The sequence below is a fragment of the Bubalus kerabau genome, chromosome 1, assembly GCF_029407905.1.
Source record: "Bubalus kerabau isolate K-KA32 ecotype Philippines breed swamp buffalo chromosome 1, PCC_UOA_SB_1v2, whole genome shotgun sequence".
NCBI classification, from domain to species: Eukaryota; Metazoa; Chordata; class Mammalia; order Artiodactyla; family Bovidae; genus Bubalus; species Bubalus kerabau.
In genome coordinates, this window is record NC_073624.1 from 56,812,297 (window position 1) to 56,829,525 (window position 17,229).

At 37.8% G+C, this 17,229-nt stretch overlaps 1 protein-coding gene across 7 annotated transcripts; it reads right to left on the reverse strand.

Moving 5' to 3' along the window:
* Window positions 1–245: 245 nt before the first annotated feature.
* SPIC (Spi-C transcription factor) lies at window positions 246–16,282 on the reverse strand. 7 transcript variants are annotated; one of them, XM_055575686.1, is made up of 7 exons: window positions 15,939–16,072; window positions 15,270–15,376; window positions 13,327–13,352; window positions 12,679–12,772; window positions 10,853–10,965; window positions 9,223–9,331; window positions 246–1,867 (listed from the first exon to the last, which is right to left on the reverse strand). In XM_055575686.1, the coding sequence occupies exons 3-7, from the start codon at window positions 13,327–13,329 to the stop codon at window positions 1,440–1,442; spliced, it is 747 nt and encodes a 248-aa protein (XP_055431661.1). In that variant the 5' UTR covers window positions 13,330–13,352; window positions 15,270–15,376; window positions 15,939–16,072; the 3' UTR covers window positions 246–1,439. The 7 variants fall into 7 exon arrangements, with proteins under 7 accessions (XP_055431661.1, XP_055431697.1, XP_055431644.1 ...); XM_055575722.1 differs by lacking the exons at window positions 15,270–15,376; window positions 15,939–16,072 and adding an exon at window positions 16,145–16,282 and having other exon boundaries at window positions 9,223–9,280; XM_055575669.1 differs by lacking the exons at window positions 15,270–15,376; window positions 15,939–16,072 and adding an exon at window positions 16,145–16,275.
* Window positions 16,283–17,229: the final 947 nt, after the last annotated feature.

Genomic DNA, 17,229 nt, shown 5'->3' on the forward strand with positions numbered 1-17,229 from the left:
AAAGATCATGATCCAGGGTTGGGCTCGAGAACTAATGGTGCAAGAGCACCTCCCTGTGGTTGAGTGGCAGGAGAGCAAGAAACTTTAGCTCCTGGATCTACCCAAAGCAAGAGAGAAAAGCAAGGAAATGATTTGTGATAAGTGTAAGCTTTGGAGTTTGTAGGTGACATTTTCCTTAGACCATTTCTTTAGTGCTGAAGGATTACAGACCATGAGGTCCGAGGTGCAGAGGATAGCCACTGAAGTTTTTATTTTTTAAATCTTTATTTATTGTATAGAAATATAGTCGATTTACAATATTATATTAGTTTCAGATGTACTACACAGTGATTCAATATTTTTCTAGGTTATACTCTATTCAAAGCTATTATAAAATGTTGGCTACATTCCCTGTGCTGTACATTACATTCTTGTATCTTTTTTGTTTTATATTTAGTAGTCTGTACCTCTTAATCCTCTATGCCTATCTTGCTCCCCTCCCCCCAGCCCTCCCCCTACTGGTAACTAGTTTGTTCTCTATATCTTTAAGTCTGTTTCTATTTCATTATCTTCGTTTGTTTCAATTTTTAGATTCTACATATAAATGGTAACATATAGTATTTGTCTTTCTCTGTCTGACTTATTGCAGTAAGCTTAATATCCTCTAGGTCCATCCATGTTGCAAATGGCAAGATTTCATTTTTTAGCTAAGTAATACTCTGTGTGTGTGTGTGTGTGTGTGTGTGTGTGTACCACATCTCCTTTGTTCACCTGTTGGCTAGAAGGTTGCTTCCATATCTTGGCTATTGTAAATAATGCCACTATGGGAGTTCCCTGGTAGTCTGGTGGTTAGGATTTGGCATTGTCACTGCAAAGGCCTGGTTGGGAAACTGATATCTGACAAGCCACACAGTGCAGCCAAAAAAACAACAAAAAATTTTTGTATCTTTTTGAATTAGTGTTTTCATTTTCTTTGGATATATACCCAGGAGTGGAATTGCTAGATCATATAGTAGTTCTAGTTTTAGCCACTGAAAATTTTAAAGCCCTGAATATAATTTAGCAAGAATACCATCACAGCAATCAGTTTTTGTTCTGTTGCTAAAGCTATTGGATATATGCTAAAGTGATTTTTTTTTTTTTTTGGTCTGAGTGACAAGAAAATAATGTTTAATCAATATGCAAATCAAACTGTCTCCACCGGCATTATTAATCTAGAAAGAAATAATTGCATAGTTACTAGTAAGAGGAAGGACATTTAGTCTATACTTTCAAATGGGACAATCATTCTAAAGAGCTGTTCACTGGCAAAATTTCTCCGCAAGTTAGTATAGATTATATGCCATGTCATAAAAGATAACAATCATGAAGTGTTTTTTTTCAGTATTTGCTTTTAGAGAAAAATCCTAAAACTTGTAGAGACTTCTGATGTCAGAAAATAATGAAATGTAAGAGTGTATTTAGCAATCAGAGTGACTTAGCTCATGGTAATTGGCATATGTATAATTATAATTTGCATTCCAGTTATTTAAACTGAGATATCCTTGATCAGGTTGAACATACTGTGAATAGAAGATCTCTTTTTCCAAGAAATAAGGTGCAGACAGTCTTTGGAGAATGGCCTCACTGAACTGGTAAGTTAGCTTTCTCCGGATTTTGATGATTTCCCCAGTTCTTCCATAATTCCTCAGTGCTCTGGCCATTTTCTGGTAAGTCATGGTCTTCCGGTTGCCTTTTCTTTTTCCCCAGAGTTGGGCAAGTTTTTCTTTGTTTTTTGATACAAACTGAAAGATGCCTTTGGTTTGATCTATCCACTGAATACAAGATGCCATCTCTGGATTACATAGGGATTCATGAAGGTATTCAAACAGTCGGAGCTTCTTCCTGCCTAAAACAGAGGAAAACAACGTCATGCTTCACCATGGCTCTACGCAGAGCACCTTCTCAGGAAGGATTTGTTGAGTGACTACAGAATTGAAAGTTCCATTGGGATTGGTTTCCCTCCTATTCACCCTCTTAGAATGTATTTATGATATCATTTTATGGGACTTGGCCTATTGCAGTTTCAAATGAAACTTTCTTTGTTGGGGAAGTTGTCCAAAATGTAGTCCTTCATTGGAAAAGGGAAGCATGGAGCCTCTTTACCCTAGTCTCTTATCTGTCATGTGGTCTTTCTTTACAGTTAAATCTTGACTTCTAGTTTTATGTTAAACTGTCTACAGAACAAGACTGAGAAAAATGTACTACAAAGTTTAGTGGTTCTAAAGAGAAGTTTCAGGACTTCCTCAGTGGTCTGGTGGTTAAGAATCTGCCTTTCAATGCAGGGGATGTGGGTTCGATCCCCGGTTAGGGAACTAAGATTCCACATGCCACAGAGCAACTAACACCCGACACAGACAAATAGTTGTTTTGTTTAAAGGAGAAGTCTCAAAAGACGTTTCCCAAAAGGCAACTCATTTGAAGCAGCTTTATTCAAGTAAGTTAAGTCAAATAAGCTAAAGAAGGTGAATGCATTTTGTAAAATGTAAAACAATGTGCAAATTCAAGTGAAATCAGTAATGCTGCTGCTACTGCTGCTAAGTCACTTCAGTCGTGTCTGACTCTGTGTGATCCCATAGACGGCAGCCCACAAGGCTCCGCCATCCCTGGGATTCTCCAGGCAAGAGCACTGGAGTGGGTTGCCATTTCCTTCTCCAATGCATGAAAGTGAAAAGTGAAAGTGAAGTCGCTCAGTCATGTCTGACTCTTAGTGACCCCATGGACTGCAGCCTTCCAGGCTCCTCCATCCATGGAATTTTCCAGGCAAGAGTACTGGAGTGGGGTGCCATTGCCTTCTCCTGAAATCAGTAATAGACTTTTGTAAAAATGCTAACTCTGGTTCTGCATAATTACTTGAAAAAAAATAGAAAAAAAGCAAAGTTGAAATGCCAAAATATCTTCATGACATTCTGACATTATTAATGAGAAATGACAAAGAGCATGGTGATGTTTTTCATTGCTGTGAAATAAAATGATACTGCCAGAGCTTTTAATCTCTTTCAGAACACAGCCCTTTATATTTCAGAGTAACTAGAAAGGAAACTTTGAGAAGATTTGCTGTGATTGTTGCTTGTTTGGCTGATTGGAGAACAAAGGTGACAACCCGTTTTATGACTTCTGAATTGGCCTATAAACATCATGGTCCACCAGATCTGTCAGTAGCTAAAAGTTCCATGGCCAAATTCCATTTTCCCCTTGAGAAAGTAAAACAGTGGATTCCCAAACTGCTTTAAACAGTCTCTGGGGTGTAAGACTCATACATTGGTCATTATTCATCCAAAAGCCTCAAAGATTATCTTTTGTGTTATATTATCTTGAGTTTATGAATTGAGAAATGAAAGGGACTTACCAAAAAACATATTATGAATTAAAGTCACAGACTTAAACAAGCTCTCTGGCTCTCATCCAATGGTCAAATCAATTATAATGGATCCTCATCTTTTAAAGTTTGTTTTCGATTTTGAAAAAAAAGATGTTTGAACTTTTGTGTTTTGAAAATAAAGGTATATGATAAAAAAATTCAAACAGAAGCACAAGCTGAAAGTAAAAACTCCAATCTAGTCTGAATATCTTTAGAAAATAATTTACTTTTTGCATATATAATCATATGCATATTGGAGAAGGGCATGGCAACACACTTCAGGATTCTTGCCTGAAAACTCCCATGGACAGAGGAATCTGCCAGGCTACAGTCTATGGGGTTGCAAAGAGTCAGACACAGCCAAGCAACTAATACTTTATCCTTTAAAAGTGAAAATTGGTATAGTATTTTGTACTTTTTCCAGTGTCTAATATATCTTAAATAAATCATTGAACCATATAGAGACTAGCTATAGATAGAGGAAATACTAAAGTGTTGACAACAGTTAGTTCTGGGGGATAGCATGGGAAGAAAGAACATTTTTTCACTCATTCTTCACATACTTCTGAATCATCTGAAATTTTCATGAGCATTATTACTCTTGAATTATGGAATTACAAAGGATTAAAATCCAAACCAAAATGGTAATCAGAGATCATTCTGCTTCAATACTTAAAGTATGCTCTTTTGCATTTTAATAATTATATATGTTCTATTTGTGTGTGTGTGTGTGTGTGTGTGTGTGTTAGTTGCTTAGCCGTGTCTGACTTTTTGCAACCCCATAGACTGCAGCCCCACCAGGCTCCTCTGTCCATGGGATTCTCCACTGGACACTGGAGTGGGTTGCCATTTCCTTCTCCAAAAGGAACTACAGAAAGAAAGAAAGTGAAGTCGCTGTCTCCCAATAATGAATTCTTGAAGTATTTTGAAATTTCATTGTTTCAAATGTATCACGACTTCAGGTGGATGACAACTCTAAAAACAGAAAATAGTAAATTATATTTTCCCTAATTGCAAAGATCCACAGCCCAAAACATCAGTGAAAAGATATAGGCATCATACTCTGGACTTAGTTGGTTTGTTTAAAAAAAAAAAAAAGAATAGGAGACAGAGGTAGAAGCATTATTGTCCTAATATTAAATTACTGCCATTATTCAATACTTAGTAGTAATGTTCAGTAGATTTACTTCACTTATGTGATATTATACATTATTCCTTTCTGGATTAGAGTATTACTGCATAGTTAGATTTTATAATTCTAGAATACAGTATACTGTTTTATAGGAACAAAACTGCTACTGCTGCTACTAAGTCACTTCAGTCGTGTCCGAGTCTGTGTGACCCCATAGACGACAGCCCACCAGGCTCCTGCGTCCCTGGGATTCTCCAGGCAAGAACATTGGAGTAGGTTGCCATTTCCTTCTCCAATGCATGAAAGTGAAAAGTGAAAGTGAAGTTGCTCAGTTGTGTCTGACCCTCAGCGACCCCATGGACTGCAGCCTACCAGGCTCCTCCGTCCATGGGATTTTCCAGGCAGAAGTCCTGGAGTGGGGTACCATTGCCTTCTCCATAGGAACAAAACTAGTTATCCCCAAAAATATTCATTTAAAGTAATTTTAAGTATGAACATGTAAAAGAATAAAATTAGAACATTTTCTCACAGATTTATAAAAATAAACTCAAAATGGACTAAAGACTTAAATGTAAGACCAGGAACCAAATGTAAGACCAGAAACCATTAAACTCCTAGAAGAAAACATAGGAAGAATGCTCTTTGACAAAAAGTGTAGCAATATTTTTTTTTAATCTATCTCCTAAGGCAAAGAAAACAAGAACAAAAATAAACAAATGAGACCTAATTAAACCCAAATGCTTTTGTACAGCAAAGGAAATCATCAACAAAACACAAAGATAATCTACTGAATGGGAGAAAATATTTGCAAATTATATGAATAAATGGTTAATATCCAAAACATGTAAATAGCTCAAGCAACTCCATATCAAAAAGTAAACAATTCCATTAAGAAAATGGGCAGAAGACCTGAATAGACATTTTTCCAAAGACATACAAATGGCCCCAACAGGCACATAAAAATCTTCTTATACCCAACATTGATACTGATTAGAGAATCAGAATCACAATGAATATCATCGCACCCTATCAGAATGGCTATCAGCAAAAAGACAAATGGGACTCCCCTGGTGGTTCAGAGGCTAAGACTCTGACTGACACAGAGGCTAAGACTCTGTGCTCCCAATGCAGGGGGCCCAGGTGCGATCCCTGGTCAGGGAACTAGACCCCACATGCTGCAGCTAGGACCTGGCACAGCCAAATAAGTAAACAATAATTTTTAAAAAGACCACAAATAGCAAGTGTTGGCAAGAATGTAGAGAAGAAAGAGCACTTATGCACTGTTGGTGGGAATGCAAATTGGTAGAGCCACATGAAACACAGTGTGGAGATTCTTCAAAAAGCTTAAAAAAGAACTACCAGTGACTTCCCTGGTGGTCCAGTGGTTAAGACTCTGTGCTTCCAATGCAGGGGCTCAGGTTCTATCCCTTGTTGGGGAACTAAGATCCCACATGCCATATGGAGTGGCCAAAAGAAAAAAAAAGAACCACCATATGACCCAGCAATCCCACTCCTGGGTGTATATCCAAAGAAAATGAAAACACTAATTTGAAGATACATGCATCCCAATGTTCATAGCAGCATTATTTATAATAGCCAAGATATGGATGTAACCTAAGTGTGAATAAACAGATGAATGGATAAAGAAGATGTATATACACATACATTTGAATATAACTCATCCATAAAAAAATAAAATAAAATTTTGCCATTCGCAACAAAGTAGATGGACCCAGAGGGTATTATGATAAAATGAAAAGTCAGACAGAGAAAGACAAATACTGTATGTTATCACTTATATGTGGAATCTAAAAAAATCTAAAAAGTTTAAAAATTAACAAATATAGCAAAACAGAAACAGACTCACAGATATAGAGAATAAACTAGTGGTTACCAGTGGGGAGAGGGAAGGAGGGAGGAGCAAGATTAGGATAGAGAATCAAGAGGTGCAAACTACTATGCATAAAATAAGTTACAGGGATATATTATGCAGTACAAGGAATACGGCCAATATTTTATAATAATTTTAAATGGAGTATAATCTATAAAAATTTTGAATCAGTATGTTGTAAATCTGACACTAATATACTATTGTAAATCAACTACACCTCAATAAAAAATATAAATTAAAAAAATAAAATAATGTTAGCTATGATATCATTTTTTAAATTGCAGTATAAAGTTGTGATGCACCTTACATGTCTTTGTATTTAGTAGGTGTATACTATCACAAACAACATTGCAAGGAACATCCTAATACATATTTACATACACATATTCCTGATGTTCAAGCTGGTTTTAGAAAAGGCAGAGGAACCAGAGATCAAATTGCCAACATCCGCTGGATCATAGAAAAGGCAAGAGAGTTCCAGAAAAACATCTATTTCTGCTTTATTGACTATGCCAAAGCCTTTGACTGTGTGGATCACAATAAACTGTGGAAAATTCTGAAGGAGATGGGAATACCAGACCACCTGATCTGCGTCTTAAGAAATTTGTATGCAGGTCAGGAAGCCACAGTTAGAACTGGACATGGAACAACAGACTGGTTCCGAAAGGAGTTCGTCAAGGCTGTATATTGTCACCCTATTTATTTAACTTAAATGCAGAGTACATCATGAGAAATGCTGGACTGGAAGAAACACTAACTGGAATCAAGATTGCCGGGAGAAATATCAATCACCTCAGATATGCAGATGACACCACCCTTATGGCAGAAAGTGAAGAGGAACTCAAAAGCCTCTTGATGAAAGTGAAAGTGGAGAGTGAAAAAGTTGGCTTAAAGCTCAACATTCAGAAAACGAAGATCATGGCATCCAGTCCCACCACTTCATGGCAAATAGATGGGGAAAGAGTGGAAGCAGTGTCAGACTTTATTTTTCTGGGCTCCAAAATCACTACAGATGGTGACTGCAGCCATGAAATTAAAAGACGCTTACTCCTTGGAAGGAAAGTTATGACCAACCTAGATAGCATGTTCAAAAGCAGAGACGTTACTTTGCCAACAAAGGTTCATCTAGTCAAGGCTATGGTTTTTCCTGTGGTCATGTATGGATGTGAGAGTTGGACTGGGAAGAAGGCTGAGCACCGAAGAATTGATGCTTTTGAACTGTGGTGTTGGAGAAGACTCTTGAGAGTCCCTTGGACTCCAAGGAGATCCAACCAGTCCATTCTGAAGGAGATCAGCCCTGGGATTTCTTTGGAAGGACTGATGCTAAAGCTGAAACTCCAGTACTTTTGGCCACCTCATGCGAAGAGTTGACTCATTGGAAAAGACTCTGATGCTGGGAGGGATTGGTGGCAGGAGGAGAAGGGGACGACAGAGGATGGGATGGCTGGATGGCATCAGTGACTCGATGGACGTGAGTCTGAGTGAAGTCCGGGAGTTGGTGATGGACAGGGAGGCCTGGCGTGCTGCGATTCATAGGGTCGCAAAGAGTCGGACACGACTGAGGGACTGATTTGATCTGATCTGATGCATCTTAGGTATTTGAGGAAATAGCCATAGTACTAGACTATAAGCATAGTGATTTATGTGGGTTTTCTAACTTAATTTTTACAGCAATCTTACAATGTGTGTACAATTATTATTATTTGCTTTTCTTTATTTTTTGAATACGAATACTGTGGTACAGAAGGTTAAATGATTTGGCCAGGCTCACTTAATTAACCCAGAGTTCACACTCAACCACTGAGTCATAGAGTCACTAAGAGTCGAAAGATATGAACATTTAAAATTTTGGGAGGTATTGCTAAATTGCTTTACAAAACTGTACCAGTTTATACCCCCTTTAATAATGCATGTGAAAAAAAAAATAATGCATGTGAGTGTGTGTGGCCCACATCTTGGCCAACACAAGTTATTATCTTGCTTTAACACTTTTTTCTTACCTGTTAGATGAGATCACCTTCAATTTATGAAATCAGGATTTCAAATTTATGAAATAAAGTTATTATTATGTAACTTGTTTTCTGTGGAAAACTTAATAGAGAAGATGATTTCTGTCCCTAGGGCTTCACAATTGGAATAAGATTGCTAAGACAATTTATGGAAAACTTCCCCCTTCTATACCTAAAATTTATATACCTTATTCTTTTTTTAATTGAAGTATAGAAGATGTGCAATATAAGTTATAGGTGTACAATATAAAGATTAACAATTTTTAAAGGTCATATGTCAATTAAAGCTATTATAAAATATTGGCTTTATTCTCTGTGTTGTAGAATGTAACCTTGTATCTTACTTTATACATAATAACCTCTTAATTCCCTACCTTTATATATCCCATCCCCCTGCTGGTAACCAGTAACCTGTCCTCCATATTTTACATCCTATTTTTTTTTCTTTTTTAGGCTCCACTGGATGACATGCAGGATCTTAGTGACTTGATCAGGGATCAAACCCATGAGCCCTGCATCAAGAGTACAGTCTTAAGATCTGAACCACCAGGGAAATCCCCTTACACCCTATACTTGAACACAGATTTATTTGAGGGACTGACGCTTCGCACCTTCACACCATCTCTATGAAGCAAAAGGAAAGCTCATTCAAAATAAACAGCTTGGAGTCTTTTGTCTGTCAAAGTTAAGTTATTCTCAGTTGTGAGAAAAGAACATTTTGCAAGTCATTTCCAAACTCAGATATGAAATCCCCTAAAAACTGCTTTGATAAAGACTTGGTTCTTTTGCAAAGAGTGAGGTATCCACATACCTTTTCCTCCCTTTTGCTGGAGAAGAGCAGGTTGTACCAGCTGGTTTTCAGGGATGTTCTGCAGAGATTGATGAATATTTCCTTCAAAATAGAGGTCCGTAGCACTGTTCTATATAAATAATGTATCAAGATGTTAAATGGGACTTTCCGTGCGGCCACCAATTGATGGCCAAAGTCAAAATCTGAGGGCAAAAAGAATGTTCAAGAGCTCTCAAATTTTGAAAAGCGCTACCTTCAATGGCTGTCTCCCAGGGCAAAGCCAGCATCAAACCCATATACAGAGAGTGCCAAGGGACAGAGGATACTGAGGAATTCTGAGTATCCTCAGAATTGAGAGGAATTGTGAATTCTCTCTTCTCTCTGATAAAGGAGAGTGGGTTACTTTCCTCCTTTCCCCTAAAAATGACCAGTAAGAAAGATTCAAAAGAATCACTAGTAGAAATGGAAGTGCCAGCAAAAAGGGAAGACAAGCTTCCATTCCTGAACTGGATGCCCATCTAGACGAGACAAGGCGAGACAGATGGCAGGTGCGGGAGGGCAGAGCCAAGAGAGGAGGCAGGAGGAAACCGCCTGAGCTTCTACCATAACGTATGGCAAAAAGACAGGGCAGAAGGGGCTAGACTTGAGCCATCCCCATACAGCAGGCAACGAGTTCCCAACCACAAGGGGCTGTGCTATGCATGCTGCGGGTAGAATCTGAAGAGGAAGTAGGGTTGCCCTAGCAACTGAAAATATTAGGCATCCTCTAATTTACCTGGTAACCCTAAGGGGAGGTGAGAGAGGTTAAAGTAAAACCAAAACTCCCTCTTAAAAGAAATGTCTTGTTGGAGAGACCCTGACAGTACAATTTACAGGGACAGAAAAAGGATATTTGACATAGCATGGTTGAAAGTAATGACTGAAAAAAAAGAAGGCTACTTTATATTTATACTCTGTTTAAGAGTATACTCTGTTTAAGAGTATTAAGACTGTTTGATAAAATGGATACATCAAGAAAACAATGCTGAGAATTCCATGGCAGTCAAGTGGTTAGAACTCCACACTTCCATAGCAGGGGGCATGGATTCAGTCCCTGGTTGGGGAAATAAGATCCCACATGCCATGACATGGCCAAAAAAATAGATAAAAATAATTTTTTAAAAAAGAAAACAATGCAAAAAAATACACGGAAGGAGAGACGGTAGGGACACTTCCATTTGCAGAAGGCGCTAAAATAGAAATGAATTGGTCCAATATACATAGCTAGCTCTGAGCTTGGGATGGGAAACAAAGCGGGTTAATACAAGATTGTAGGTAAAGCCAGTACAGGGAATGTTTTTAGGGGAACCATAGCTTTTCTGCAGTTTTCTGGATGGACTGAGGAGAAGCATTGACTTGAGAACCCTAAAATACCTCCTCTTTATAGAATCATTCAGACCTGTCTGAAGTCAGATGAAGAACAACGATAAAGGGGAGTTTCCTTCTTGACAGCACTGATGATCCCCCAACTTGCCTGCCAAATTCACACCACAGGTGGCCCCAAGTGAGCATTTTCAGTCAGTTTCAGCTAGCATACACCAAGGGAAGGCTGGTGTAAATAGGAAATTTGCTTGTTGCTGAGGGATGACAGTCTCCTGGTAAAAGTACTCACTATTACTGTTCTCCAATTGTAGATGGGTTCCTCTCCAGGCTGCACACCATAGCTGTTGGAATTTCCTCTCATATGAGAACGGTGGTTGATAAAAGCCAGGTAATTTTTGTAATCTAATTTAAAAACAGAGAAAGAAACTGACAAGGTCAAATTTTATATTTGTGTGTGTGTATGATGATAAATGCTTATGTGATTGATCGTGGCATTTTTATATGTGAGACACTAAATTTATTTAGGATAGAGAATAGGCAGATCTGTCTCCTAATGTAAAAGAAATAAAACCAAAAAACAAACAAATGGGGGGGCTTCCCAGATTGTTCTAGTGGTAAAGAGCCCACCTGCCAATGCAGGAGTCATAAGAGATGCGGGTTCCACCCCTGGGTCGGGAAGATGCCCTGAAGGAGGGCATGGCAACCTACTCCAATATTCTTGACTGGAGAATCCCATGGACAGAGGAGACTGTTGGGCTACAATCCATAGAGTCTCAAAGAGTTGGACACGACTGAAGAGACGTAGCATGTTCACACACGAACAAATGGGATCTAATTAAACTTAAAAACTTTTGTACAGCAAAAGAAACCACTGACAAAACAAAGACAACCTACAGAATGTGAGAAAACATTTGCAAATGATGTGACTCACAATAGGTTACTTTCCAAAATATATAAAGAGCTCAATATAAAAAAAGAACAATCAAAAAATGGGCAGAAGACCTGAATTGACACTTCACCAAAGAACACATAGGGATGGCCAATAGGCACATGGAAAGATTCTCAACATTGCTAATTATTACGGAGAAGGCAGTGGTATGCCACTCCAGTACTCTTGCCTGGAAAATCCCATGGACGGAGGAGCCTGCTAATTATTAAAGAAAAGCAAATCAAAACAATGAGATATCATCTCACACAGGTCAAAGGACCATCATCAAAAAGTCTACAAAAAAAAAAAAAAAAGTCTACAAACAATAAATTCTGGAGAGAATGTAGGAAAAAAGGAATCCTTGTACACTGTTAGTGGGAATGCAAATCTGTACAGCCCCTATGAAAAACAGTATAGAGGATTCTCAAAAAAATAACTAGCGTAAGATTCAGCAATTCCACTCCTAGATATACATCTGAAGAAAATGAAAACTCTAAATTCAAAACGATACATGCGTTCCAGTGTTCACAGCAGCACTATTTACAATAGTAAAGACAGGGAAACAACCTAAGTGCCCATCAACAGACAAATGGATGTGGTATATACATACAATGGAACATTACTAAACCATAAACAATGAAATTCTACAATTTGCAACAAGTATATATCTAGAGAACATTATGCTTAGTGAAATTAGTCAGACAGACAAGTGCTAGATGATATCACTTATATGTGGAATCTAAAAAATAATACAAACAAAACAGAAAGATATTCTCAGACATAGAAAACAAACTTGTGGCTATGTAGAGGGACAGGGAAGGTGGGAAGGACAATTCAGTGGTACGGGTTAAACACACTACAATGTATGAGAAAGATAAGCAACAAAGATATGTTATACAGCACAGAGAATTATAGCTATTATCTTAGAATGACTTATAATGGAGTGAATCACAATGTTGTATACCTGAAATTAATATAATATTATAAATTAGTTATGTTTCATTAATATACAAAACCTAACAAAAATTGTTTAAGGTGGATAATCCTGTTTGATTTCTGCCTTTAGAACCGATCCCAGATGCATGGGGTAAAAAGGATCTTTTCTGTTCAGGTCATTATTCTCATGTGTGTGTTATGTGACCAACAAGCCATCTGATGTACAAACAGAAGGAGACTGACATCTTTACCTGAGGAGTACTGAAAGTCTCCAGTTGAATGCTGTCTCAGTACTTCAAAAGCATCTTCAAATGCTTGACCCAGCTTGTCTTGTTCAGCACAAGCCTATTAGAACAATGGCAGAACTCTGGAGTTAAGAAATTACCAACTGAACTTAATTTTGCTGATGTAAAGGAGGGCTTCTCAACCACAGCACAACCTATTAGCATTTTTGGTTGACTGTCTCTTTTGTAGAGGGTTGTCCTGTGCATTGTTGGGTGCAAAACAGCATCCCACTAGATACCAGTGTCAATCCCACTGGTGACAACCAAAAATATCTTAAACATAGCCAAATATGCCCTGGAAGACAACATCAAGCCTGGTTGAGATCCACTGCTCTACAATATAGTATCTAAAACTAGTGCTCAATCTATAGTATGGTATTTAATGTTTTATAAATTTTTAGCAAGGAGTTAGTTATATAGCAGAAGACTGATTTAGAAAAAGGGATCGAGGAAGTATGTTTATCAAACAGAATCTGGCTCATTATTTAAAAAATGAAATGTTCTTAATTTCAAAAGCATATCTCCAAGACCTAAAATTAAACTGTTTTGTAACCATCTCATACCCTTATTAATCTAATGAGGAAAAATAAAGAAGATTTTTAAATGTCAACTTACCATGCTTCATTAAAAAATTGACAGTTCTGAAAAAAATTAATATGTAAAAAATAAAATTAGTGTTTCTATTTAATTTGCCTCTGAATAAAAAAGACTACTTAAAATATACCTTATATAAATCAAAAGTACCATCTGAATTTTGATGAGTACAAGTTTCCTTTCTACAAAAATTTCCTCTGAAGATTTATGTTTGCTTTTCTATCATTACAAAATGTCTTTTAAAAAATATTTCTTTATTATTTATTTGGCCACACTGGGTCTTAGTTGCAGCATGTGGGATCTAGTTCCCTGGCCAGGGGTTGAACCTGGGCCCCCTGCATTAACCACTGGATCACCAGGGAAGTCCTCCAAATTTCTTAAATGTTAAAATAGCTAAATATGTATTGCTGAATCACTTTGCTTTACACTTGAAACTAACACACTGTAAAGTAAATATACTTCAATTAGAAAAAGAGATTAAAAACATAAATAAAATAGCTAAACAGTTAACCATGCAAACCACTTAAGATATGAGAATACAGAAATAATTTGAGTATATTTAAGTATGTCAAGTATTTAAAAATTCCTGTAAGTATTAAAAAGTTCTGGAAATGAAAATCTTTTTAACCTTAGCCAGGCTGTCCATTTATAACAGTGATTTTGTTTTTTAACTTTCTGGCGTCATATAGACTTCTGAAAATCTGTTGAAAGACATGCTTTTTCTCTCATAAAATGTGAATTTACCTTACAAATAAAATGTACTCTATGAAACCCACCTGTAGAGTTTCTAAGAATCCTGGTCTATAATTTTACATCTACTTTCTTATCTCTGTAAGTAAGTTTTGTTTTAAATAGTTATCATACTGACCCACATTAAATGTTTTAAAACTTTCTGTTCTATACACTACACAACACAAACAAATCCACATAAGAAAGAGCGGGCGGTGGATCTACATTGTTTACCATTTCATTTAGCACACCAAACCACACTGTTTATACAAGTTTTTAGAATTTATCCTCCAAACACAATGAGCTTTCTCTTTAATATTTAACCTTGCATAAGATGATACAATCTAATACTATTGCTAAACATATCCATAACATATCAATATAATATGTCAAACATCAAAATTCTGTTCTGCTCTTTGAAATCACTATGTCATTTAAAAGAGCTCAGCCATAAGAATCCGCCTGCCAATGCAGGAGACCCAGTTTCAATCCCTGGGTTGGTCGAGAAGATCCCCTGGAAAGGAGAATGGAAACACACTCCAGCACTCTTGTCTGGAGAATTCCATGGACTGAGAAGCCTGGTGGGCTATAGTCCATGGGGTTGCAAGGAGTAGGACATGACTGAGCAACTAACATGAGAAGAAAAACCATTTAAGAAAGGTAACTATGGGAGGTGATGAATGTGTTAACTAATCTTATGGTGGTAATCCTTTCCCAATTTATATGTGTGTCAAATCATCATATTGTACACCTTACACAGTGTTATACATCAATTACATCTCAATAAGGTTGGAAAAAAATACAGCTTCTCAATGTGGAAGATGTTGAAAAATTTAGCAAAAACAACAAAAAAAGAAAATCCATAAATAATTTGAACGATGATTTCTAATGGATATTACCAGTACAGGTATTTTTTAAAGGCCATATCAATAACTTTCAATTCATTATGACTCATAAGCACCAAAGGAAATACCTACCTAGGTGAGTGCTGTACTTCGAATTAAATACTTATATGCAACTACTCCCTTTGACTAAAATAGCCCCCAAAACAATCATGACTCTTTAAAGTAGCAAACCCAAATGGAAGGAAAAAAGCTTGAAAACATTATCGATCACTTCAATCGCTTAATATTAGTACCAGAATAGGCAGTCAACGAAAAACACTCCTTAGGTCAAAAAAAGAAAATTAATAGTTATTACAAGGAGTTTTGAAAAGCATAAACTAAACCACTTACCAGGAAGACACTTTACCAAATTCTTTCATTAATACCAGAATCGTTAGGACAGAACTGTCAGGAGCTCACTGACAGGGTTGCATTAAGTAGCTGTTTTTAAGGAAGTGCTACAAAAGGGGATTTTTTTTAAAAGATACAGTGCCTTCATTATTTCTCTTTCATGATATGGCCAGTAGACACCAGGGGCTATTATTTTGAAGTGGCACAGAATATTTGTATACTATAGGCCAAAACCATTAGAACAAACCCCATGAACCCCCACCCCACCCAGCATAAGTTGTGGCCCCCGGGCCCACACAACCCGACTGGGCACCTCTGATCTGTACAACCCTTGTTCATATTTCTTTTTTTTTTAAATTATTCTTATATTTCTTCCCTGATTCTGGAGCCTGTGTTGCTTTTCTTGCCTGAACCATTAACAGCCTTCACTCTGGTCTTTCCTTTCAAATCATTTTCTTGATAAAGTCATTCAGTGACTGCCCCCACCTCTACACACACAAACCTCCCCCACTTGAGATCTTAAAGGCACAGGCCCTGGCCCTGGTGCACAGGCCCTGGCCCTGGCGCACAGGCCCTGGCCCTGGCACTCAGGCTCCTCATTTCACCTTATTTACCACCACTCCTTTAAGAGGAGGCAATTGAATCCATGCTATAGTCTTCCCTCCACACCTGGATAAAGTAACAATTCCAAACCAGAAGCTTGTGGACATGTTTGAGGCCGGTGCACTTAGAGAGCAGGTCCAGCTCTCTTGTTTAGCTTGAAGGTTTATTTGGGATGGTTTTGATGGCGCTGATGGAAATTACGGGGGACTCCATTCACCTGTAATGCTTCCTTCACAGCCCACCCCTCTGCCTATTTACCCATTTTATCTTACCTGTCCATCAGAGGCCAATCCAATATTTACAAGTGCTCCAGGTGGAAACAACTTACCCCTCTGAAGCACAGGTCTGCAACACTCTCAAGTAACTGTAACCTTCTGTCGTTTTAATAGATGTCACAGTTAGCCAGGGGGAAAACCACCTAAGAATTTTTTGTAAACCTTGTGGGTGGGGAAGAGAGATTTTCTATTTTGCATAATTGGAATCTGAGCTCACCTTTGATATGGGACTATTGTTCTAGACCAATTACGTTTTTTGCCGAGTTTTATTATGCAAATATAAACACACATCCCCTCTTGTGAAATGTAGATGTTATAAGTAACAACTGTATAAAACCAAATTGCTAATGCTGATGAGTTTTTAATCTGTACCATCGCCAGTCTACGCCCTTTTCGCGCCTTTTGATTTTCTTTGGTTCATTTAGTCAACAAATACATATCAATGATCTCTTTCCTCTGATGGATACTGTCCTGAGTCCAGGGATCACAACCCTTAACAAGTTCTGATGAGGAAAAATGAAGTTTTTAAAAAGCAAACTAGAAAAATGTTATTAATGATGAGTACTGCTACTGCTAAGTCGCTTCAGTCGTGTCCGACCCTGTGCGACCCCATAGACGGCAGCCCACCAGGCTCCTCTGTCCCTGGGATTCTCCAGGCAAGAACACTGGAGTGAGTTGCCATTTCCTTCTCCAATGCGTAAAAGTGAAAAGTGAAAGTGAAGTTGCTCAGTCATGTCTGACCCTCTGCGACCCCATGGACTGCAGCCTACCAGGCTCCTCCGTCTATGGGATTTTCCAGGCAAGAGTACTGGAGTGGGTTGCCATTGCCTTCTCCGAATGATGAGTACTAAAAAACAATAAGAGAAAGGTCATAGTGAATGTATATGGTCATGGTGAACGGTAAAAAAAATTCTAAGGGAATGTGTATGAGCTGAAATCCAAGGATAAGAAAGAGTGAGCAAAAGAAAAGCAGAAAAGCTGCGAAGCACCTCTCATCAGAAGAAACAGCAGATGCCAGGAATCTCAAGTGGAAATGAGTTTGGTTTATTTAAGGCACGAAAAAGAACGGCAGTGGGGCTGAG